Source organism: Scyliorhinus canicula, chromosome 16, assembly GCF_902713615.1.
Source record: "Scyliorhinus canicula chromosome 16, sScyCan1.1, whole genome shotgun sequence".
Lineage (NCBI taxonomy): Eukaryota > Metazoa > Chordata > Chondrichthyes > Carcharhiniformes > Scyliorhinidae > Scyliorhinus > Scyliorhinus canicula.
The window spans coordinates 70,652,630-70,678,902 of record NC_052161.1 but is presented as its reverse complement, the minus strand read 5'-3'; the positions used below and the strand labels follow the sequence as shown (position 1 = coordinate 70,678,902).

At 45.1% G+C, this 26,273-nt stretch overlaps 1 protein-coding gene across 2 annotated transcripts in view; it reads left to right on the top strand.

Annotated features, from left to right (window-relative positions):
• Positions 1 to 26,273, top strand: part of ank3b (ankyrin 3b) — an 888,954-nt gene that overhangs the window by 141,686 nt on the left and 720,995 nt on the right. Inside the window, exon 1 of one of the 2 annotated variants that reach the window (XM_038773871.1) lies at positions 21,649 to 22,184. The exons of the other annotated variant lie outside the window; for it this stretch is intronic. Within the exon in view, the coding sequence (XP_038629799.1) occupies positions 22,122 to 22,184 (63 nt within the window). The 5' untranslated portion in view covers positions 21,649 to 22,121. Of the gene's footprint in view, positions 1 to 21,648; positions 22,185 to 26,273 lie in introns of those variants that run through there. 2 annotated transcript variants of the gene reach the window in all.

Here is a 26,273-nt window from a genome sequence, read left to right as displayed (position 1 = left end):
CATTCAGCAAGATCATGGTTGACCTGTGACCTGACACCATATACCCATTTTAACCTCATACCTCTCACTTTTGATTTACAAAAAATCTATCAACCTCAAATAGAGAAACAAAATCAATTGACCTCTCATCAATTGCCATTTGTGGAAAAGAGCTCAATTCCGCATTCACTTGCATGTGCAAGTATTTCTGAACTTCATTGAAAGGCCTAGCTCAGGTTATAAGGTCATGCTCCCTAGTTCTGGGACACTCAGCAGAAATCGCACCCCTGTGTCTGCATTGGAGCTTAATCATGTTGGGTCTGCATTTCTTTGTGTTCAGAAGAATAAGAGAATTATTGAAATATATAAGATTCTTAGAGGGTTAGACAAGGTAAATGTTGGGAGAGTGTGGGACCAGAAGGCATAGTGACAGAATAAGGGGGTGCTCATTTAAGAATGAAATGAGGAAGGATATTTTTGAACTCCAGGAAACTGTGGAGGCAGATTCCTTGAACATTTACATGGCTGACAGCGAGGTTTTTAATCGGTTGGGGAATTAAGTGTTAAGGAGATAAGGCAGGATAGTGGATTTTGTGAGCATTAGATCAGCCATGATCTTATTAAATGGCAGAGCAGACTCGAAGAGTTGGATGGTCGCCTCCTGGTCCTATTTCGTATGGTCTTTCAAGGTTGAGATTGATGGATGTTTGTAAGGTTTCAGAGGATGTAGGGCAAGGGTGGGTGAATAGAGTTAAATTACAAGTCAGCTATGATCCAGTGGAATAGTGGAGCAGACTCCAGGAACTGAATGGGCTACCCTTGTTCCAATAGTCCTATTCAGAAAGTAAAGAAATCAAAACCACCAAGTTGGCAAGAACTCACAATCATTTAGACGCTACATGCATCACTGTGACCAAGCATTTGTTTTTCTTGTTTTAAGTAGTTGGCAGTTTGACTGTGAAAAGTGATACTATTGGAGGTTTGGGACTGTACCAAGGATTCTGACACCAGCTTTGTATTGAGGGGTTGTAATTCGCCCAAGAGCTTTTTGTTTCTTGAAAATTCCTATTATGCGGCTGAAAACAACTTGTAAAGTTTCGGCAGCATTTTGTGTGAAACAAAACCTTATTTATAGCAACAAAAAAATAAATAAACAGCAGTTAGAATTAGATTGGTGTGTAATTAGCCCCAAGTATTGTGAGCAGCAAACCTCTTTGGATTACATTTTAGGGCAAGTTACTTCCCTCAAACTATTTCAGCAGTGTTTTAGAAACCTTTTAGAATGATGAATAGCTCTACAATTTATAATGGAGCTTGGGCCAGCTTTTATTTGGCTTCCCAATTAGAGTTGTCGGCCTGCTTGGATTACCCTGGAGTTTGCTGGAATTGAAGATTAATTGCCTGGGAATTGGTATGAGCGTTTCAGCCGAAATATCATGAGGATTTTGCAATTTTTAAAATTTTAATTACAGTTCTTTAGTGGAGATGGGAAAAAAGGTTGTTTGTCTTGGTGGGATTTTTATAGGCAGGAAGTCATGCAATGAAACCTCCAGAAGTACGTCTATTGAGAATTGACTATTCTAATTCCAATGGATGATGTACCTCCATTATCTGAAATGTGGCTCGGTTTCAGTAGGGTTTAGAATAGTTATCGAAGGGTGGCATGGTAGCAGAGTGGTTAGCACTGCTGCCTTATGGCACCAAGGTCCCAGGTTCGATCTTGGCCCCGGGTCACTGTCCCTGTGGCGTTTGCACATTCTCCTGTGTGTGCGTGGGTCTCACCCCCACAACCCAAAGATGTTCAGGGAAGGTGGATTGGCCACTTTAATTATCCCTTAATTGGAATTTTCTTTTAGAAAGAATAGATGGCGGACTGGTTAGCACTGCTGCCTTATGGCGCCGAGGAACCCAGGTTCGAACCCGGCTCTGGGTCACTGTCCGTGTGGAGTTTGCACATTCTCCCCGTGAGGTGCATGGGTCTCACCATGACAACCCAAAGATGTGCAGGGTAGGTGGATTGGCCATGTTAAATTAGCCCTTAATTGGACTTTTTTTTTAGAAAGGATAGTTATTGAAGAATCGAATGTGAGAATCACAGAATAATTACGTAGAAACATGGAAAATAGGTGCAGAAGGAGGCCATCCGGCCCTTTGAGCCTGCTTAGCCATTCATTATGATCATGAAACTCAATAGCCTGATCCCACTTTCCCCTCCCCGCCCCATCCCCTTCGCAACCCCCCCCCCTCCCGATCCCCTTCGCCCCAATAGAAAACAGTGCAGGAGGCTGCCACTTGGCTCATCAGGTCTGCACTGACTCTCTGACTGAGCATTCTACCTAGTCCCACCCCACTGGCTTATCCCTGTAATCTTGCACATTCTCTCTTTTCAGATGGCAATCTAAATCCCTTTGGGATACCTCGATTGAGCATGCCTCCAGCACCCTCTCAGCAAGTTTTTTCCAGACTCCAGCCACCCTCTCAGTGAAAAAACTTTTCCCCTAATCAGTTTTACTCCTTATGCTAATCATTTTGAATCTGTGCCCTCTAGTTCTTGCTGCTCTCTTGAGAGGGAACAGTTTCTCATGTTTACCCTGCTCATACCCCTCGGCCTTGCTTTCTTCAGGGAAAACAGTCCCAACCTCTCCAATCTATCCTCATAGCTACATTTCTTTATCCCAGGAACCATTCTTCTGAATCTCCTCTGTCCTCTTTTCAATGCCTCCACATCATTTCTCAAATATGGCACCCAGAGCTGGACGCAGTGCTCCAGATGAGGCCCAACTTGTGTCTTATATCAGTACAACATGACCTCCTTTCTTTTGTACTCAATATGCTGATTAAAAAAGCCTAAGATATTATATGCTTTATTAACTGCTCTCTCTGCCTGTCCTGCTATCTTCAATGACATATACTGAGGTCTCTCTGTCCCTTCACCTCCTTTAGACATTCTCCCTTTATTTTATACTATCCCTTCATATGCTTCTTGCCAAAATTAATCACCTCACAATTCTCCGCATTGAACTTCATCTGCCGCTTGTCTGCCCAATCCACCAACATGTCTAAATCCTTTTAAACATAGGAAAGGATGTCCCGAAGCGTGGTACATTGGCGAGACCATGCAGACACTGCGACAACGAATGAACGGGCATCGTGCAACAATCACCAGGCAGGAATGTTCCCTTCCAGTCAGGGAACACTTCAGCAGTCAAGGGCATTCAGCTTCTGATCTCCGGGTAAGCGTTCTCCAAGGCGGTCTTCAGGACACGCGACAACACAGAATTGCCGAACAAAAACTTATAGCTAAGTTCGGCACGCATGAGTGTGGCCTCAACCGGGATCTTGGATTAATGTCGCATTACATTCATCCCCCACCATCTGGCCTGGACTTGCAAAATCCTACCAACTGCCCTGGCTTGAGATAATTCACACCTCTTTAACTGGGGTTATCCCTATCTCTGGATCTGTAATGATTTGATTACCTGCAAATGCTCGCATTCTAAGCATTGCCTGGCATCTTTGACTTTGTCTATATAAATGTTTCTGGAACACACCTCTCCATTCACCTGAGGAAGGAGCAGTGCTCCGAAAGCTCGTGTTTGAAACAAACCAGTTGGACTGTAACCTGGTGTTGTAAGACTTCTTACCGTACATCCTTTTAAAGTTCAAGACTATCCTCATCACAGATGACAATGTTTCCAATTGTCGTATCATCTGAACATCACAATCTGGGTCATTAATATATATCGTGAAGAGCAACGGCCCTAACACTAACCCATGGGGAACACTACTACAAACTTTCCTCCAATCTGAAAAACAATTATTTATCACTCCTCTGTTTCCTGTCAGTCAGCCAATTTCTTATCCAAGTGCCTCATTACCCGTTCATTCCATCAGCTAGAATCTTGCTCATGAGTCTGTTGTGTGGCACTGTATCAAATGCCTTTTGAAAATTGATATAAGCCACATCAACAGCATTTCCTTTATTAACCTTCTCTGTTACCTCCGAAAACTCCAGTAAATTAGTTTAACATGATTTTTCCTTAATGAATCCATGCTGGCTTTCCTTAATTATTCTGCACATCTCTAAGTAACTTGATTTTGTCCCAAACTACCGTTTACAGTAATTTTTCTACCACCGAAGCCAAAATAACTGGTCTGAAGTCGCTGGCTTTATTCCTGTCCCCCTTTTCGAACAAGGGAGTAACATTTGCAATTCAATCCGTTTGCACCACCCCTGTGTATAAGGAAGACAGAAAGATGATTACCAGTGCCTCTGCAATTTCCACCCTCATTTCCCACAGTACCCTTGGATGTGTTGTGGATTTGTCTCTACTACTGGGCCTTTTCTGTGGCTCTGTTCCAATTATGGCAATCAGTGGATTTGCCTTCTTTCTATATTGTCTATGTCCGAATGCTCAGAGTCGCCAGGTATCGAATGATACCACCACAGGTTTCAATCGGCTATCGATCAAAGAGCCAAACACCAGTTAGTTAGTTCAAGGTCAAGGGTCCTTTATTTACATACAATCAATCATGCAACATAAACACTACTAGTTAACTACACCTATTACTAAGACAACCTGTACTTAACTTCGGGCACCCGGTTTAGGTCAGGAAACAGTGGCCGCTATTCAATTCTGGATCTCTTGAGTTCAAAGTGGTAACTGCTGCTCAGCTGGGCTCCTCCCTCTGGTAGCGGGCGTTGAACTCGAACTTGCTTCTGGTGTTGCTGCGATTGGCGATGGCTGTGACCGGGGTATCAAGGCCAAAAGAGAGCGAGCATATGGCGAACTCTTCCTTTATACTTGGGGGCTTTCGCGCTCTTTTGGGCGGTCCTTCGATTTGGCCTTACTAATTGGGTGACCCCTGATCACTCCGTTCAATTCCTTAGCCAATAGGTGGGCGGGGATTTGGATGGCTGGGCGTGTCCCAAGTGGTCATTGACCCCATTTGCCCCAGTGTTTCCCTTGGACAGGGAGTAGCGTCAAAATGTCTGGGACTGTCCCGGTTGCTGGAGTACCAGTCCTTTGTGTTGGGGGAGATGGGCCATCACCTGCTAATCGGCCTGATTAACATGCTAATGGGACGGAGTTTCGATGCCGTCTGGACTTTGTTGACAAATATGCATTTCAGGCTCTGAGCCTGCCTGACTCTTGGCTTGTCCATTTTACGTATCAGTCTTTGCGAGTTCTCTGTACTTAGTTGGAAGTGGCTACAGATGCATCTCATCCGGTCCTGGTATTTTATCTACATAAGTGAATCACTTTCTATCACCTTCTCCTTCTCAATTGTAAATTCTTCTTGTGTGCCAGGTACCTCCTCTCCCACTTAAGCCTGGGTAGCATCTTCTTGCTTTGCAAAGATAGCTCCAAAGTACTTACTTATTACCTCCTGCCTCCACGCGCAAATCCCTTATTCATCCCTAATCGCTCAACTGGTGAAACACAAATTGAAAAGCAATTTGGGCCAGATGGTGTAGAATGGAAGATTGGCAGGTTAGACTGTAAATGAACAATGAGGAGGCCTGGAAAGGGGGAATAATTTGGATACAGACTGGACGCAGTTCCATAAGGATGGAAAGGATGAACATCCAAAGTGTTCTTATGGAGGCAGAGGACACAGCTGTGCAGTTGAGTTGAATGTGCCAATATTTACAGTTCAGAAGAATGAAAGGCAATCTCATTGAACAGATATGATTCTGACATGGCTTGATGGGGCAAATATCCCACGGACCATAAATCACACTCCAATGGCTAGTGAGTCTAAAACTAGGGAGTCGTTGTCAATGTTTTCTCATCTGGAGGTGAATACACAAGGGATTTGTTGAAGTGTGCAGCCCCTGTAAATTTGTGTGTGGTCACAAGCGTGCAGTAATTTTAGGGAGGCCACATATCTGTAGCCTGTGTGTAGGGAGTTTGGGGCTGCTGCATAAGTGTCACTTGGCATAGAGAAAACATTCAGTACAGTCACATTAAAGATTGAGATGAGAAATCTCTTTACTGGGATTGAATTTCCCCGAGTTCCATCACTCCACCATTGATAGCTGTGTCTTCAGAGGTCTAGGATTTAAGGTGTGGAGATCCCTCTCTATTTTTGTCCGCCTTTCTACTCTTTTAAGATGCCCCATAAAATATCTTTTACCAAAGTTTTGCCACTGATCCCTAGTTTGCGACTTGATGACACATATTGCCTAACTACGCTCCTGTGAGTAACCTTAATGTTGAAGTGTCATGGGAATGTCACTTTAAGAATTGTTTGTCTGCTCAAGTGCCTGCAGTGATGTCAGAGTGTGGGTGGAGCTGAGCTCTGGCTCTGCATTTTAGTTTAGTTTTGAGGAAAAGCTTGGATGTGTCTGTGTTTTTTGGTTTTGTTTTAGTGTTGGAGCTGAAGCCAGCCAAAGAAGGTCTAATTTTGATCTCTCTGCCATCTAAAGACTATCTCTAGACCATTTGGTGAATTCAGAGTGATAACTGCCCTCAGCAGAGAATTTGAACCTGATGTGCTTCTGTAAAAATGATTTTTGTCTTATGGATTTAAAAGGAACGTTTAAGGATTGCTTAGCGTGTTGTACTCTTTGGGGGGTGTATTTGAATTGATGGTTGCTGAGATGTTCAATGTATGTTTTAAAAGGTTAACTGAGTTCATAGAATAAACATTGTTTTGCTTTAAAAATTACTTTTAAATTTCTGCTGCACCACACCTATAGAGTGGGCTGTCTGCTCCCCATACCACAATCTAGTAAAAGTCGTGGGTCAGGTGAACTCAATGATACACTTTGGGGTTCTCTAAACCCTGGCCCATAACACAAGGCACTGTATAAATTTAAGTGGCTGTGGTTTGATAAACACGGACGCCTGCTGCACTTCCTTTGCTCTTCGGATCATAGCATGGTGGGTTATAGCACAGAAGGAGGTCAATCTGGCCCATCATGCTGGCTCTCTGCAACGACAATTCAGCTCGTCTCATTCCTTCATCCCTTCCCTATTGCCCTGTACATTTTTATCGTTAGGTGCTTATCGAATTCTCTCTCGAAAGCCCCAGGTTTGCCTCTTGGGTAGCGTCATTTAGAACCTAACCACAGGCTGCGTAAAAAAACATTTTTATCAGGTCCCCTTAGTTCTTCTGCCTTTCAACTTTTAGGGCTGCCAACACTCCGGGAGTGACCTGGAGTCTCCAGGAATTGAAGATCAAGCTCCTGGACACTGCTGTGTGTGACCCTGGGGAAAAGTCATTGGGGCATTCAAAAGATTGGGTTTCTTTGTCATTTTCTTCAAACATTTCTTTTTACCAGACATCAACATGTTGAAAATAGAAAAGAAAAGGCTGTTTGGCTGACGGTCCAAACACCATCCAATTGGGCAATGAGTCTTTTTGCTTTTCAATTGGCGTAGGACAGCAGTACGTCACAAGGTTGGCGTGTTGGCTGATGAATGGTTGGAGTGTAAGGGCAAGGCATGTAATGAAGCCTCCAGCAATATATTTAATCACAGTTGGTAATCCTATTCACCTTAAGTGGGTGTCCTCTGGTTCTTGACCTTTCTGCCAATAAGAACAGTGCCTCTCTATCTATTCTCTCTGGACCTCTCATGATTTTCAATTGATTTTCAACCTCTCAATTGAATCTCCTCTCAGCCTTTTCCAAGGAAAACAAACCCAGTTTCTCCAATCCATCGAATTTGAAGTCCCTGGACCCTCTTAAACCATTTCTGCATCCTCCATAAAGCATTCAAATCCTTCCTGAAGCGTAATGCCCACAATTGGACGCAGTATTCCAATTGAGGCCAAACCAGTTTTATCAAGGTTTGCCATAACCTCCTTGCTATTCTACTTTCTGCCTCTATTTATAAAGCTCAAGATCACCCATGTTCTTAACCGCTTTCTCAATCTGTCCTACCATCTAAGCGATTTGTGCACATAAACCCCCAGTCTCTGTTTCTACACCCCTCCCTTTAGAATTATACCCTTTCTTTTATATTGCCTATTTTTGTTTCTCCTACCACCAGAATGTCCATCCTCTTCTCTGTCTGTGCTAGTCCCAGGTTTTAGCCATTTGCTAATTTTGAAATTGTGCCCTGTACATCCAAGACTAAATCATTAATATGTATCATGTGTACCTTCCTCCAGTGCAAAAAACAACAGTTCTCCACTACCCTCTGTTTCCTGACAATTAAACAGAAACATAGAAAATAGGAGCAGGAGGAGGCCATTTGGCCCTTCGAGCCTGCTCCGCCATTCATTATGATCATGGCTGGTCATCCAACTCCGTCACCTGTTCCTGCTCTCCCCCCCCTCCCCCACATATCCTTTGCTACCATTAGCCCCAGGAGCTGTATCTAATATATCTATATACAATGATTTGGCCTTAACTACTTTCTGTGACAGCGAATTCCACGGGCTCACCACTCTCTGGGTGAAGAAATAGCTCCTCATCTCGGTCCTAGATGGTTTCCTCCGTATCCTTAAACTGTGACCTCTGGTTCTGGACTCCCTTGCCATCGGGAACATCCGCCTTGCATCTACCATGTCTAGTCCTGTTAAAATTTTATAGGTTTATATGATATTCCCCTGTCTTTCTTCTAAACTCCAGTAAATATAATCTTAACTGTGTCATAGGTCAGTCGCACCATCCCAGGAGTCAGTCTGGTAAACCTTCGCTGTCCACCCTCTATATCAAGAACATTCTTACTTAGGTAAGGTGATTTGGTAACATGGTGGTTAGCACAGTTGCTTCACAGCGCCAAGGACCCGGGTTTGATTCCCAGCTTGGGTCACTGTCTGTGCGGAGTCTGCACGTTCTCCCCATATCTGCGTGGGTTTCCTCTGGGTGCTCCAGTTTCCTCCCACAACTCCCAAAAGGCGGGCGCGATTCTCCGCCCCCCACGCCAGGTGGGAGAATAGCGGGAGGGCCTCCCGACATTTTTCACGCCCTCCCTCTATTCTCCCCCCCCCCCATGCCCGACTCACGCCACGAATCGCCGCTCGCCTTTTTTCACGGCGAACGGCGATTCTCCGAGGCCGATGTGCCAAGCGGCCGGGCCTTCACGCCCGTTTTAACACGGCAGCAAACACACCTGCTCGCTGCCATCGTGAAACAGGCGCCAGATGCCTGTTTGGGGCATCTAGAGGCCCGATTCGCACGGGAGCACCACGACTGTGCTCAGGAGGGGACAGGCCCGCGATCGGTGCCCACCGATCGTCGGGCCAGCGTCAAAAACAGACGCACTCTTTCCCCTCCACCGCCCGGCAAGATCAAGCCGCCACGTCTTGCCGGGCGGCTGAGGAGAAAAGACGGCAACTGCGCATATCGGGTTGGCGTTGTCCAACCTGCGCATGCGCAGCTGACGTCATCGGCCGCGTTAGCCGCCGTGACGCTTGACGTGCGGCCTTGACGACCGTCGTCAAGGCCATTCCGCCGTGACGCGCGGGGCCGCGCTCCTAGCCCCGCCCGGGGGGGAGAATCGGCCCCGGAAGTGGCCGTGAAGGCTGCCGTGGATCACGGCCTGTCCCACGGCAGCCTTTACAATTCTCCGCATTTGCGGAGAATCACGCCCGACGTATTTGTTAGGTGAATTGAACATTCTGAATTCTCCCTCTGTGTACCCGAACAGGTGCCGGAGTGTGGTGACTAAGGAATTTTTACAGTAACTTCATTGCCGTATTAATGTAAGCCTACTTGTGACACCAATAAAAATTATTATTATAGGCAATGAACTGAAATTGGCGCTCCTCAATTATGTATTGTTATCTGTATTGCTTCTTGTCTTCAGCTACAGCTAACCTTATTTGATCACTGTTCCGTAAATGCTCTCCCACTGTCACATGGTCCATTTGGCCCACTTCATTCCCGAGACACCAGATGCAATAATACCTCGTACCTCATTGAGAAGTGTACTGACTGAGAAAATTCTCCTCAACACACTTCTGAACATTCCCCCTCTTTGTCCTTTACACAATTACTATCCCAGTTTATATTAGAATAATTAAACTCCTCTATTATAACTGCCCTAGAATTCTTGCACCTCTGTAACTTTGACTCTCTATCTCCATCCCGTGAGTTGACTATTTAAAAAACAGAACACCCAGTTGAGCGATTTAAAACTTTTTATTAACTCTAACCAAATAGATTGTGTACTTAATGGGTCCAGGACACCTATTCTCTCCACCACTGTATTATTCCCCTTAATATTTATTGTCGGTCCCCCCAACCCCCCTCATTTCCTTTCTTTCCTTCCCTTCTGTTTTCTGAACACCACATTGTTGTGGAATGTGTCAGTATGTTTAAGGGAATGTCAGAGCCCTAAAGAGCCCTTATGCAGATGTGTATTTCGAGGTTCAATCTCCATTTACATTTCATTTGCCTTGGCTATGTATTAATTGAGCTGTATAAATACAATTATTTAATCCAGCCAGCAGTTTTACAGGAAATGGGGAGCAACTAACATTTCAATACAGCTTCTAGAAATTGCACTCCTCTTAAAGTGTGAGCAGGTAATTTTATATTGTGAAACTGTCAAAAAGACCCAATAAGCTGGAAGCTTCAGCCTGAACACATGCAGCTCGATTCAATCTTATAATAAAGAGATTCCTTACCCTGGATTTTGCACAGTGATGTTCTTTTGTTGCAGTCTCTAAATCCAAATGGAAAATCTGATGGTTTATAAACGGTTTGGAATTTGTTCTTAGGCTGCGCAGATTGTCCAGAGCAATTTGCAACCTCAAGATTATATTGGAAGTGCAGTTGTTATTGTTTGGTAGAAGAATGAGGTCAGCCAATTCATATAGTGCCACTAACGTTTAAAACCAAGTCCCCAAGACATTCACAGAGGCATACTGAGACAAAGGAGGTCTCAGAGGGGCTGACCAAAATCTTGAGGCAGATTTTCTAAGGAGTATCTTCAAGGAGGAGAGGGTGTGGCTGAGGCACAGAGTGGTTTGATGAGGGAAAGCCAGAGTCCATATGCCGGATGGCAGTAAGCATGACCACCAGGAGGATGCACAACAGTCTCGAATCAGTGGAATGTGGAGTTTTGGATGGGAGAATTGCTGAGTGAGGTGACATAGATATTTTTCAAAACACTTTTATTACAGATTTTTTTCCCCATTATTACGAATTAAGCAAGTACATATAGAGTATAAGAATGTCAACTTCAAAAATAACAACACCAGAACCCTCATCCAAGCTCCCTCTAACTAAATAAATACTAATTAGTACCTCTCCCAACAGCTGACAGTGACCAGCTCACTGGATATGAATGGCTGCTATCTCAAGTAGAACCCTTCTACCGACCCTCTAATGGTGTACTTGACCTTCTCAAGGTATGGGAACTCTGTTAGATCTCCCAACCAGGCCGAGGCACAAGGCAGAGTAGGAGAACTTCACCCCAGCAGAATTCGCCTCCGGGTTATCAACAAGGCAAAGGCGAGGATACCGCTTTCACCTGTTGAGTCTGAAACCTGAAAATGGCCACCAACGGACAAGGCTCCAGCTTGATCTCGAGAATCCCTGACATGTGGTAAAGAATGAGACCCAAAAACTTGCAAATTTAGGTCATGACCAGGACATATGGTTATGATCTGCTGATACCCGAAAACAACTTTCACACCTGTCTTCCACCCATGAGAAAAAAAACCATCGCCCTGGTCACATGCGCCCTGTGGACCACCTTGAACTGGATCAAGCTGAGCCTAGCACAGGATGAGGTAGATTTGACCCTGTGAAGAGCCTCACTCCACATCCCACCTTCAAAAACCGGACCGAGCTCTCTCTCCCATTTCTTCCTCACCTTATTCAACGGAGCCTGCCAACAGGATCTGACCATATATTTCCAAAATAGTTCCCTCATCCACCATAGCCAGAGACAAAACCCTATTCGTGGGGGAGGGCAAAGATGCCAAGGGAAAGGAAGCTCCTCCCTCCCCCAGCTTGAACTTCGAGTCCAAGACCGTTGGCGCAAAAAGATGATTCCTTCAGATGGGGGCTGACAATGACATAGAGCCGAGCTTAAAATACTGCCTCAGCATGCCCACCACTACCATAAATTTTGTAGGGGAGAACAGAAGCGAGGCAGTTACCAAGGCCTTCAAATTCGAACCACTAAAAGAGCTCGCCTCCATCTACCCCCATATGGAATTCGGATCCTTGAGCCACCCAAGTACCTTTTCTATATTAGCCGCCCAGTAACAAAATAACAAATTAGGTAAGGCGAAGCCACCCAACTGTCTGTCTCCCATTCGGGTCCGCCAGGATCTCAGCTGCCGAAAAATAAACTCTTTTATTAATCAGAACTGCAGCCCCTCCGGACCCGACCCTCAAAGCCCGAATGGGGTACCTGCCCCACCCATCCCTTCCGTAACCATGTCTGGTCCCTGTTCCACAAATAGGTTTCCTGCAGAAACACCACATCAGCATTCAAGCCCTTCAAATGTGCAAATATCCTCGACCTTTTTACTGGGCCGTTCAACCCTCTTACATTCCAAGTGACCAGCTGAACTGGGGGCCTTCCACCCCCTCCCTGACCCGAGTCAGCCATTTCCACCAAAAGAGATATTCCAACAGCCCCTGAAAACGTTCAGGCATCGGGCCCAGCCAAGGTGGCCGCCAAATCCTCCATCAAAAAAGAACAAGCTATAGTCGTGGTCAGAAAACCCTCCATGCCTCCCAGCCCCTTCTCCCCATTTCCCTGCCTCCCAACATCACCACATCCAAAAAGATAAACAAACACCAAAAGGTGAGCAACAAGCCCAACCCCAAAAATAACATAATCTAAATCTACCTTAAAATAGTGAGCTGTAGTTGCCCCCACCATTACGCTCACATTTGCTAATGTTTTTAGCTAGCAGGGCAGCCCCCGCCCGGAATAAAAATAAATAAAAAGCCTTAATAACAAGTCCCCTGGCCACATCCAACTTGAATAAACATAGAAAACGTAACATACCCATCCTACACAAGAACAATAAAAACCAAACAAACTGGAACACGAAACGCCAGCAAGTCCCCATAACATTTGTCATTCCCAACAACAGCAGGTCCCCATAAAATAAAAATTAACTCGCCCCCAGCTCATTTTTCTTCACAAAAGCACCAGCCTCCTCCAGTGCATCAAAATAATCAACTTTTGAGTCAAAGGTCACTCGGAGGTGTGCAGGGTACATCGCCTCAAACTGCGCCCCATCTTGTATGACACAACCTTGGCCTTGTTAAATGCTGCCCGCCTTTTAGGCAGCTGCACTACCACATCTTAATAAAGCCTGAAGGTGTGGCCCTCCAATATATGGTCCCGGTGCTCCTTCGTCCACCTCGGGACTCGTTCCTTTTCCTGGCACTGTGGAACCTGACGATGATTGCCCGTGGTGATTCGCCTGAACAGGGCATCTGCTGGAGTGACCGGTGGGCCCAGTCCAACTCCGGAGCGGACAACAATCCATCCTCCCTCACCATCTTCCCAAACATCTTTGACATATATTCAGTGGGATTTGGGCCCTCCACTCCCTTCGGCAGCCCCATGAATCTAAGGTTCTGCTTCCTGGAGCAATTCTCCAAATCATCCACCTTGACACGCAGTGTTTTATTAACACAAGCCAATATATAGCCTCCAGTGGAAATAATCCGGTCACTCTGGTCTGAAAGAGCCGCCTCCACACCCTGTAGCACTGTGCCACTTGCCTTTACCGTTTTGTCTGTCTTCGCCAGCACTGAGCGAATTGGGGACAAGGCCATCTCTATTAAACTTTGGAAATCTTCGGAGATAGCCTTCCTCTGTTTCATGAATTCTGCTGCCAAGGTGCCTATAAGCATCTCGATCGTCGACGAAGTGACCTGAGTCACATCAGCAGCCTCCGTCATTTTCTTGACAGACGAACCCCAAGAGCCCCTTCCCTGCATCCACCGGTTTCCCTTTATCCACAGCGCATGTGACTCCAATGAATTGGTTAAACATAATTTCCTTTTCACAAAACCATGTTGCCTCTGCCTGATGGCTTTGAATTTGTCCAGTGCCCTGCTATAACATATTTAATAATAGCTTCTAACATTTTCCCTATGGCAGATGTTAGGCAAACTGGCCTGTAGCTTCTGCTTTCTTTTTGAATAAAGGAATGAGTACATAGATTTTACATTGAATTTACAGTTCAGAAAGAAGCCATTCGGCCCATCGAGTCTGCACCGGCCCTTGGAAGGAGCACCCTAATTAAGCCCAAACCTCCCCGTAACCCAGTAACCCCACCCAACATTTTTGGACACTAAGGGCAAATAGCATGATCAATCCACCTAACCTTCACCTCTTTGGGCTGTGAGAGGAAACTTGAACACCCGGAGGAATACACGCAGACACGGGGAGAACATGCAGACTCCGCACAGACAGTGACCCAGCCGGGAATCAAACCTGGGACTCTGGAGCTGTGAAGCAACAGTGTTAACCACTGTGATACCGTGCCGCCCACAAATGCCTTTACATCTGGCTTCGCTAGAGAAGAAGATGCTGCCAATGTAGCTGTGAAGAAGAAACAGTCATAATATTAGGTAGGATACAAATAAATAGGAAATATTTAACAGATTGCCAGTCATCAGTAGTAAAGTCACTCAGTCTAGGTGGGATACATCCTCGGTTACTGAGGGAAGTATTCTTGAAAACTCCGTCTTGTTTTGAAATCCCCGACATTCCCCACCTTTTGGCTCAACAGCCCTCTGATCTCGGCACTCCTTATGTTCTGACATGGTGAGAAAACACAAATATAATCGCCCCACGTTAGCGGCTGTGCCTTCTGCTGCTCATCCTTCAATTCTGCAATCCCCTCCCTAAATATCTCTACCTCCCTTTTCCCCTTCTGAGGTGCTTTTTAAAAACAGATCTCTTTGGTCTTGGCGTGAAATTCTCCAGTGAATACTCCAGTGAAGACTCTTGGGAAGTTTTTCAACATTGAAGTGTTATATAAATGAAAGTTATTATCCAGAGCACAATGTCAGAAAGCGCCATGGAAACATATTCAATAGCAACATTCAAAAAAGAATTGGATAAATACTTGAATGGAAAAAATTACAAAGCTGTAGAGCAAAGAACAAGGGGCTGCTATTTACTGGATACATGTACCAAGGAGCCATTGCAGGCACAATTGGTGCAATAGCTGCCTTGAGTGCTGTATAATTCTGGAATTATTACATGGTTCGGTAGATAGACTGAAAAAAGGGCTTGGGTAGATATACTGAAAAAAAGGGCTGAGCTGGGTGCCATTATACCAAAGAACGTGGTCGTTAAATGGAAAGGATATGAGGCAAAGAGGATGCCAAGGTTATAAAATGTCCTGTTCAACCTGAGATGATGGTGGTGGAACCAGATGGAATCAGTGGGGAATGGTCTCATTTTTGAGATGGCATCGGTTTTCTCAGTGTTCGATTGCACAGAATTACAGCTCATTCAAGACTGGAGATTGGGCAGATATTTTGACAACACCAGAAGCAGCAGTAGGATGACAAGAGTTGGTGAAGTGGTCGGAATGTGTTGTCAGCCTACATGTGGAATCTGACGCCATATTCTTGGACAGTGCTGTCAAGCGGCAGCATGTAGCGGGCAGTTCGTCGTGTGCATCTTACGCAGCAAGCCAAACCCAGAACATTCCAGCCAGGCTTTGGAGCAAATAGTTCATGTGAAGTGCAGTGAGGTTTTGCAGCAAATAAAGATCGTTTGGGTGCATAGCTCACCAATACAGCTCAGGCGGGAGGTCTAATCATACACCCCCCCTTTTAATGGCTAAAATAGCGATAGTGATGATAATGATGCATTTCAGACCTCATTATACAACCAAGATTTGAGAGGCCATGCATAGATCCTGAGGGGACTTCAGTTAGTGATGTGAAGTTAGGATGAGAAGCTATTAGTAGAAGATCCTCTGACTCGTATGTAGAACTCACTATTAAGGGGAAGACTTGAAGCGAACAGTATTCTTGCATTTAAAGGGAAGCGGGATAAGCATTTGAGGGAGAAGGAATACCTGGTTCCGATGGTAGATTTAGATGTAAAAAGAGGTAAAACATGAGCATGGACTGGTGGAGCCAACTGGCCTATTTCTGGGCATATATATCTAATCTTATGACCATGATAGGTAAATATGAAACCTAGGTGAAGTTACTTGTGCTGAGAGGCATTGGGGTGAGATTTGATTCATTGTACATCCTGAAGCTGCCACAACCAGCAAGTGAATGACTGGATTTCAGTGGTGCTGGCTGAGGGATAATTATTGAGCAAGACACTACAACAATTGCCCTGTTCTTTGAAGTGCCCTGGGATCACTTATATACTCCTAAATAGGCACACCAGTCCTCCGTTTGACCCCTCAACAGTAAGATGGCCTTCTCACAGTAGTCCTTTAGTTTTTTTTAAAATGCTTTTTATTGGATTTTTGCCGTTATGTACACAGGATATGATATATCTATATACATGTAAGTAGGCATCCGCTTGTGCCGGCGAGGCACTTCCTGAGGGCAATCCTCGAGTGGGTCTGATGTCGGTGTTGCCACTCGCTTCTCCCGGTTGGATTTCGTCGCCGTTGTCTTCTCGTGCGTGCTACCGCTTCAGCCGGCTCTCCCGTCCTCTGCCTGTGTTCTCCTTTTTCTCTGTTTCCTGTGGATGTCAGGTTGGTTAACATTTCCCTCTCTTCCCCCCCCCCCCCACCTCCCTGGAACTCCTCTATTGTTCCCTGTCTCTTCCCTCCTCCCACCCCCTGCGGTTCGCCTTTCCTTTCCTCCCCCCCCCCCCCCCCCCCCCCCCCGTAGTTCGCCTTTCCTTCCTCTTAGAATGAGTTGTCGCCCCCCCCCCCCCCCGGCACCCCCCCCGGGCCATCCTCCCCATCCGGTCTATCTCCCCCTCTTATGCTTTGGCTGCTTTCCCCTGGTTCCTGACTGCCTGGCTATTCTTCTCCTTGTTTGTTGGCCACAAACAAGTCCTGGAACAATTGGGTGAATGGCTCCCACGTTCTGCGGAAGCCGTCGTCTGACCCACGGATGGCGAATTTAATTTTCTCCATTTGGAGAGATTCTGAGAGGTCGGACAGCCAGTCTGCAGCTCTGGGTAGTGCTGCTGACCGCCAGCCGAACAGGATTCTACGGCGGGCGATCAGGGAGGCAAAGGCAAGGGCGTCTGCCCTCCTCCCCAGGAATACATCTGGCTGGTCTGAGACCCCGAAAACCGCCACTATCGGGCATGGCTCCACCCTCACCCCCACCACTTTGGACATTGCCTCGAAGAAGGCAATCCAGTACTCCACAAGTCTGGGCAAGACCAGAACATGTGGGTGTGGTTGGCCGGGCCTCCTTGGTGCTGTTCACATCTATCCTCCACCTCTGGTAAGAACCTACTCATACGGTTTCTTGTTAAGTGGGCTCTATGTACCACTTTTAGTTGCATCAGGCTGAGCCTTACGCAGGTGGAGGTGGAATTGACCCTATGCAGTGCTTCGCTCCTGAGTCCCCTCCCTATCTCAATCCCCAGGTCATCCTCCCATTTCCTTCATGTTGCGTCCAGTACGATGTCGGCCCTATCTACCAGTCGGTCGTACATGTCGCTGCAATTTCCTCTCTAATATGCTTGCGTCCGTAACTCTTCCAGTCATGTCTGTCGTGGCAGTTGTGGGGAAGTCCTTGTCTCCTTTCGCAGAAGGTTTCTGAGCTGCAGGTACCTTAACTCGTTCCCCCTGGTCAGCTGGAATTTCTCCGTCAGTTCGTCCAGTGTCGCAACCCTGTCATCGGTGTATAGGTCCCTGACTGTCAGTGTCCCCTCGTCCTGTCTCCACCTTTTGAAGGTGGCGTCGGTCAGTGCTGGTGTGAACCTATGGTTGTTGCAGATGGGAGCTTTGTCCGACATTTTGGTCAGGCCAAATTGCTGCCGTAGTTGGTTCCAGGACTGGAGGGTGGCTATCACCACCGGGCTGCTGGAGTGTTTTTTGGGTGGGGATGGGAGTGCCGCCAGGGAGGGCTAGCTCTCCCCTTGAGTTTGTTTTTGTAAGACCTTCTTTGTGATCCTAGCATTCTTCTCCCCCATACGAACGCCATAGTTAGTTTGTCTACTGCTTGGAAAAAGGCCTTGGGGAGGTAGATCAGGCTGGCTCTGAATAGGTAGAGGTATCTGGGCAGCACGTTCATTTTGATTGTCTGTACTCTCTCTGCAAGGGAGAGTGGGAATGTGTTCCATCTTTGCAGGTCCTTTTCTACTTCCTCTGTCAGACTGATGAGGTTCCATTTGTGGATCCCTTTCCAGTCGTGGCGTGGGCTATTTGGATCCCCAGGTAGCGGAATTTGTGTCGGGCTTGTTTGAACGGCAGCCCCTTTAGTGCTGCCCCCCCCCCCCCCCCCCCCCCCCCCCCCGCAGGTGTACTGGGAAGATCTCGCTTTTGCTCATGTTGAGTTTGTAGCCCGAGAAGGCGCCAAACTCTTTCAGGAGCACGATGATTCCGTCCATGCTGCATTGTGGGTCCGAGATGTAGAGGAGCAGGTCATCTGCATAGAGTGAGACTCTGTGCTCTCTGATGCCCCTTCGGATCCCCCTCCAGCTTTTTGCCGCTCTGAGCGCAATTGCTAGTGGCTCGATCGCTAGGGCGAATACCAGCGGGGACAGTGGGCATCCTTGTCTGATGCCCCTGTGCAGCTGGAAGTATCGGGAGTTGGTGTTATTTATCCGTACGCTCGCCATGGGAGCGTTGTATAGAGTTTTACCCAGGAGGTGAATCCTGTTCCAAGCCCGAACCGCTCCAGTACCTCTGAGGTATTTCCATTCGACTCTGTCGAAGGCCTCTTCTGCGTCTAGGGAGACGATCACCTCTGGTGTTCTCTCCCCGGAGGGGGTCAAGATCACGTTCAGCAGGCGCCTGATGTTGGAGGTAAGCTGTCTACCTTTGACAAAGCCCGTCTGGACAGTAGTCCTTTAGTAATTCAGTGAATTGATGACTTAAATTACTGCTCAAACTCAGAGTGGCGCTTAAACCTACAACATTCTGGATCAGAGGTGAACATGTCACCAAGTGTGTTAACTAATAGAGGAGGAAGAGTAAATGTTTTCACACGGAATGTGAATAGAATTGTTTTCATGGATAATATAAGGTCATTTCAGATCAACTGTGTTTGCTTCAGACAGCAGAGCATAGCTGGGTGTATCTTTGTCTTAATAGTCAGTCGAAATGACTGCTACATAGTCTTTGGATGCAGAACAAGTTGGGAAATTTTGCTTGGCTTGTTTTGGAGGTATTCGATCGGAAGATTGAAGCGTCTTGATGCATTAGCAATCAACATTAATGGGACCAAGGGCAGCACGGTGGCCTAGTGGTTAGCACAACCGCCTCACGGCGCTGAGGTCCCAGGTTCGATCCCGGCTCTGGGTCACTGTCCGTGTGGAGTTTGCACATTCTCCCCGTGTCTGCGTGGGTTTCGCCCCCACAACCCAAAAAAAAATGTGCAGAGTAGGTGGATTGGCCATGCTAAATTGTCCCTTAATTGGAAAAAATAATTGGGTAATCTAAATTTATTTTTTTTTTAATTTAAAAAAACATTAATGGGACCATCATATAAAGTATGGCAGATTTCTTCATTGTAAGTTATCGGGTTGAACTATTGACCTCCTTGTGTTGGTATGAGAGATTAATTGTTGTCTCAGTCATCCATTCCTCCCAGGCGAGTGAGTGTTGAGTGCAGTGAAGACTCCTTCGCCTCCTGCTTTCTTTCCCCCCTCCACCCCATTCACTGGCTAATTGTTTCAAGCGTTCCTATTGATGTGTTAGATTTCTCTTTTTAGCTGTTTATTCCTCTGGTTGCCTCACCTTTTTAGAATTGGTTTACTCTAGTGAATGGAACAGTAATAGATTATTCTTGTAATGTTCACCTCTGCTTGTGGTAGAGGAATTAGTTAACAAACCACAGAAGCTGCTTCAGGTAAAATTAGAATTTTCAGAAATATAAATATTCAGAGACTCATGGTCAGGTCCCAGAAACAAAAAAGATATAAAGTCAGAATTCATAGCTGCATAGTTGCAAATGTTGGCTTACAAATTTTAGTCAGGAAAATAACACTATAATAATTTGTATTAGTGTCACAAGTAGGCTTACATTAACACTGCAATGAAGTTACTGTGAAAATCCCCTAATCACCACATTCCGGCGCCTGCTCGGGTACGCAGAGGGAGAATTCAGAATGTCCAAATCACCTAACAAGCACGTCTTTCGGGACTTGTGGGAGGAAACCGGAGCACCCGGAGGAAACCCATGCAGACATGGGGCGAACGTGCAGACTCCGCACAGACAGTGACCCAAGCCGGGAATCAAACCCACATCCCTGGCACTGTGAAGCAACTGTGCTACTGTGCCACCCATATTTGATGTTTCAGAAATGATGTTTTCCAACTAAAATTTCCAATAATAATAATACATTTCCAATACTTTAAGATCAAGTTCCTGGCAACATTCAAACTAATGACAAAGCATTTATAGACTGGGCACTAAACTATATAAAGGCCATTGTTGAAAAAAGATTGTTCGGTTGTCAGAAAATTGATGAAAAATAAAATAATGCCGTGAATACAGAAAAAAGCACCCAGGAGACTGGAATCTGAATTTCAGACATTTTTATCAGTAGTTGGATCCTCTTCTCTCAAATGTGGGCTATGTAATAAAGTGCATCATTTGCCTTGTGAATTTAAGAACTATTAAAAGGGATTGCATGATATCTCCAAACTGGGCTGTGCATTCATTTGCTATTTATTTGTTGCAAAACCTTTACTTCCTTGCTGCCCTTCATGTGAACTATTTGCTCCAGAGCTTTGGTGGAATGTTATTTCTGGGTTTGACTTGCTGTGTCCCATCAGAATCAAGTGTAGCCGTGAGATGCACACTGTGAGCTGTCAAATAGACATTGGTGTCATCCTTTGTATAATGTGCAACAGGTGATGTCCTCAAGGTAGTTGTAAATATGCGTATTTTTCAACACCCCTGTGGCTGATTGTAAGATGTATATGTCTTTATTTTCAAAGAGAAAATGAGACATGGAAAAGCAAGTGCACAGATCACTTTCTGGGGTGGGTGTGGAGGGCACAGTTGACAGTGACTGGCCGCAGCTGTCCTGGAGAGCGCTGTTAACTCACAGGGCTGTTGCTCCATCCACCCAGGAATTTGAAGGGAAATGAAACCTACTTCTTCTTGATGATTTATATATGAATACAGGCAGGTGATGAACAAGTATTGGTGACAGGGGTTCAATATTCATCAGTAGAATAGTCTCTGCCTTTAATGTATTAACTGGTTAATTGCTTGTATCGATTTACTGGGCCACATTAGCTGATGGCATTGGCTTAACATGATTAGGTTCAGGCTTGTACTGAAAGAACTGCTGTCTATTAGTATTCTGTCTGCTCTGTGTGATATTCAAGTCTTGAGGCATGTTTGATTTTTTAAAAAAAACATTCATATCGAGTTTTCCAACAATGTTTGTTGTTATCCCCCCTCATCTTGGGATAACAGTAATAATGCCTGTTATTCCGTCTCGGCTCTTGCACACAGATGGGAGTGGCCTCCTCCCAGGAGATGGCTGGAACCCACTCTCAGAACAGGCATTCGAGGCTTCCTTTCCTGGCACAGCTTTAACCTGTGTTTTGGTTAGTCCCCACCTCGTGGCGAGGCCGGCGAACTGCAGCAACATTACTCATTTTTTTCTCTCGCTTGCTCTCACACTGTGTGCTTCTTGGCTGTGGAGAAGGGAATTCACTGACTGGGGAAGGCTTCAGAGAGCTTCTCATCAGTCTCCAGTTTAATTTCTGTGTGGGGTTCGCGGATTGGGGATTTTAAACAGCAGTGAAGAGAGAGAGGAGCAAATAGCATCTCGCTATAATAAGAAGATAAAGGTAACTGATTTTTCCCCTCTCTCGTGGGGAAAATGGGGGACTAAATCTTGAGTTTGGAGCCAGCCAAAGGAAGAGAGAAGGCAAAAATCTGGACCAGTTGGACTGGAGGAGTTGTGTTGGAACCAGCATTCATGTATTTATCTGTCTCTGAGACATCGTCAAATGGATTGAACCTTTGATTGGGATCTCGATGATATGCAAACAGCCCTGAATGTCGGAATAATTGGGAGTCCGTTCTTTCATTTGGTAGACTAAACATTCAGAGAACAGCAATGAGTGAGGAACCAAAGAAAAATGGTTCAAAATCTGCTCACAGGAAGAAGAGAGGAAAAAAGGTAAAGGAAACAAGTTTTTTAAAAAAATAATGAATTGTCTGTTTATTGCTGTTTATTGTTTAAATCCTTGATCGCCCATAAAACAAAGTTTCCATGCATCCAGAAGACAGTGCAATTTCAATTGAGGAAAAGAACTTGCTGGAATGGGAGCTGGTTTCTTGTTTACGCCTGGTGCTGATGGGTGTGTTCAATGTCGGTGTCTATTAAATGAGACCAGTTCGCTAGGGTTTGCATCCAACATTTGAAGATCAGCCTCAAATTCTCAGATAGCCAGCGAATGGGTTGAAGCAACAGTGTTTAAAGGTTCCACATGTTGTTAGTGCTGCCTTTTCCTGGTTGGCGTTCCGTTGTTATTTTAAGGATGCGCGATTCATATTGATATTAGGAATCAATATTATTTTCGGTGAAACAAAGAGCGTTTTAACAGAACTGTGAGAGCGAATCAAGATTTAAAGCGAAAGATTTCTCTCTTCCCCCCCCCCCCCCCCCCCCCGAATCGTTTTACCGAAAATTCCATCATGTTTTAAGAGACACTTCAAATTAACGCTATTTGGTTGGGAAATCTGTGCGGGATACTCCCACTTCCCGGTTAGAATGATGGAGTTTGAGGAAATTGACTATTGATGTATTTACAGGGTATATAGTCGGTGCATCGGGGGTTATTCATAACGGGAGACAAAGGTAGAACTGACTGGAAGATTCCTCCTTGGTGTTTGTTCCCTGTCTGCCTAGTTTCAGTGTCTGGGTGTCTGCTTCAGGTTTTCTATTAGACGAGGCGGATTTGGAAGACGATTATTACAGTTCGTAATGTTCCTTAACCATTACAGCACCAGAAGACTATCGCAATTTTAAAAAGCTTTCAAGTCTTTCCTTTGTCTAACATCACACACATACAGGTTTTTTTAATGGATAGTGTAAAGAAAGTGTGGGAGGAGCCCAATATCATCATCTCCCCCTATTTGTGATTGTGATTTGCAAATATTCAAGTCCTCGAAGAGTTAATGGCTTCAATTTAAATCTTCTGGGGAGATGTATTTGTGGTTTATGAAGAATATTTTTCATTGATCTGGCAGAGAAAGTAATTTTTCTGTTGAACTCGTAAAATTGTTAATTTGCTGCCTTAAAGTGGTGGAAAAATCAAGCAAATCTTGATATTGTTCTCTGTGCTCAGTCACTGATGGATTCTTTCATCGCATTTTTGCTAGTTATTTCCTGCAGTATATTGGTTATTAAAGTTGAATGGGAAGATTGTATTATGAAATATTGAACAAAGGGGGGGGGGAAATGGAGAAATTGGAAACTGGAATGGGTTTCCTGGCATTTAAAGGGTTAACAGCCATTCAGCATTGTAATCTATTTGAGTTGGGGGTGGTGGTGGTGGGGAACCGTCAACAAAGCTGGCCTTTATCCATGGTGGTAATTCTCTGTACTGCGCAGCCTGGCTTTTGGGATCTAACTAGACCTTCAGCCTTTTGTCCGTAATGTACCCAGTCCACAGGTATAAACTTGCATCATGTCCAAGAGAGTTCAAGTTTTTCCTTCGTAAGGAATGATCAGATAACGACCTCGGACTGCCAGTAAAGTTGTCTTTGCTCAATGTACTTTGTTAGCATTTAAGCATAGATAATAAATGCACAGCATGTAGGTGTAACTGTCTCCGTGCCACACCAGATATTGGGTGTGGTTTTTTATGTTATGGTATTTGATCCATTTGAGGACTGCAGTTTGTCAAAAAAAAATATTGTTTCATATTGGTGATGTACTTTAGGAATATTGCAGATTAATGCTGAATGATCATGGTCAAAATTCTGGTCTTTTGCCAATATTCTTGCAGCAAAATAACCTTTCTTTCCAGAGTCACAAAGAAAATTCTGGACTTGTCGTGCTGCAAGGAGTGATGACTGCTTTTGTTTAGACAGTCACACTGAGTCTCTTTGGAAATCTAAGAGGTGTAATCGCTGTGATTGAGCCTGCAAGCCTTTTGATGCATCAATGACAATGCTCTGCTATCTCTACCAAAGCTACACAAGCTGTTGAAAAAGACAAGTTAACATCATCTTGACATTGGGATTTGGCCAACAGTTGTTGCCAGACTGGTTGTTAATATCACCCTTTTAACCTTTGACTTCCTATTTCTGTACCTGCTCAGAATTTCCTCATCCCTTTGTTCTCTGGAGTCCTGTACCTCCACATGTTCAGTGGGATGAGGGTGAACTAACAACCCACCTCTCTACACTCCATGCTTTTGGGACCATGGAATGTAATGCGAGGATAAGCCACTCACTGGGGACTGATAGCGTCGGCTATATAGAGATTCTGGAAGATTGTTCCCTTTACCATGATTGGACGGCAGGCGGACATTTTGAAAAAGGTTTCCACAATGGAGCAGAGTGCACTTGGTTGCTGGACAGATGAGTTTTGCTGATTCTCACTTTCTCCTTTGTAAACACACAATGTGACTTAGAACCATAGAATTTACAATGCAGAAGGAGGCCATTCAGCCCATTGAGTCTGCACCGGCCCTTGGAAAGAGCATCCCACTTAAATCCACGCCTCCACTCTATCCCCTAACCCCATCTAACCTTTTAGACACTAAGGGGCAATTTAGCATGACCAATCCACCTAAGCTGCACATCTTTGGACTGTGGGAGGAAGCCGGAGGAAACCCCCGCAGACACAGGGAGCAAGTGCAAACTCCACACAGACAGTCACCAGAGGCCGGAATTGAACCCGTGACCCTGGAACTGAGACAGAAGTGCTAACCACTGTGCCACCATGCCATGCATAACTGTTCTTTATGTAGAATTACATAGAATCTACAGCACAGAAACAGCTGGTCTATATATATACTCCCAAGAACCTCTTCCCATTCCAATTACTACTACTTCACATCCTTCCCTTTCTCAATGTGGCCATCAAACATTCCCTTCAATGAATCTGTTATCTATTCCAACTACTCCATGGGTGTCTTAAAATTACCACCCGCCATGCTGCAATGAGATCCACTTCTAATAGTCAATATTTCCGTTCGTTAAACTGGAGTATGCAATGTTGATTTGGAGGTGGAGACGCTGTAAGGAAGAAACACAGTATGTGCACGAACTGTCTCATGCTAGCACCATATTTGACTCAGCTAAGGACCCCAAAAGCTTGGGAGGAGAGCAACAGAATGTTGTATGTTTTATATATCTCAGGGCAATGTTGCAATGGCACTGGTTTCTAAACATTCATTTATTTACAAGTGTTTTAAAATATCTATGCAGTCACAAAATGTCTGCACTCATGTTTACAGCTCATCTTCTTCCAGTAGCTCTGTGATGCCTGTTTGCTTTCCTCTTGAGTCTACACCCAGGCTTAATCAAACGAGCACAGTGAGCATAAATCAGTTACAGGACTCAAAATTGAAACTCAATCAATTCAATTATTTGAACACTCCAGTCTTCAGTGCTGCATACATGGGTGCTGTTTTGTCCTGCATTGAGTCTCCATCAGGCGCCAGCACTACTTTTGGGAGTGTGACAAAAATACATATTGTTAGCTTTGGTTTTGTACAGTTCAGGAAGCTAGGCTTTGAGATGAAAACTGCTTATTGCACAAAATGAAAGATAACCATGAGGTGAAAAGAAAGGGATCAGGAATTTAAGATGGTGCTGCTGGCGGGAGGCAAAGTGTATGTTTTCAGGGGGGTGTATTTGGGCTTTGAGACATTGTGAGCTCAACAACACTTTTTTTTTTAATGACAGTGTTATCTCTCGGTGATTGTACCTTTGATCGCATTGATTGACAGCACTAGAATAAAAAGACGTGGATGTCTCTAAGGTAGTCATCCCAGCAATGACACACAGGGCAGCGTGGTATTTGCGATTAACCTTTTCTCTGTGACATCTCTCCCTGAACATGCACTTGGAGACTGCAGACCTTATAAGAAACCAGACAATACATATCTGATTCACCTGATGCAGCTGCTTTATCATCAGACACTCTAAAAGAATACTTGAGGTGATTTTCTGAACAAAAACATATGTTATTTCAGAACAGAGGAACAGAAGGAGCCTGCTACCGCCATTCTGTTAGATAATGGCTGATTTG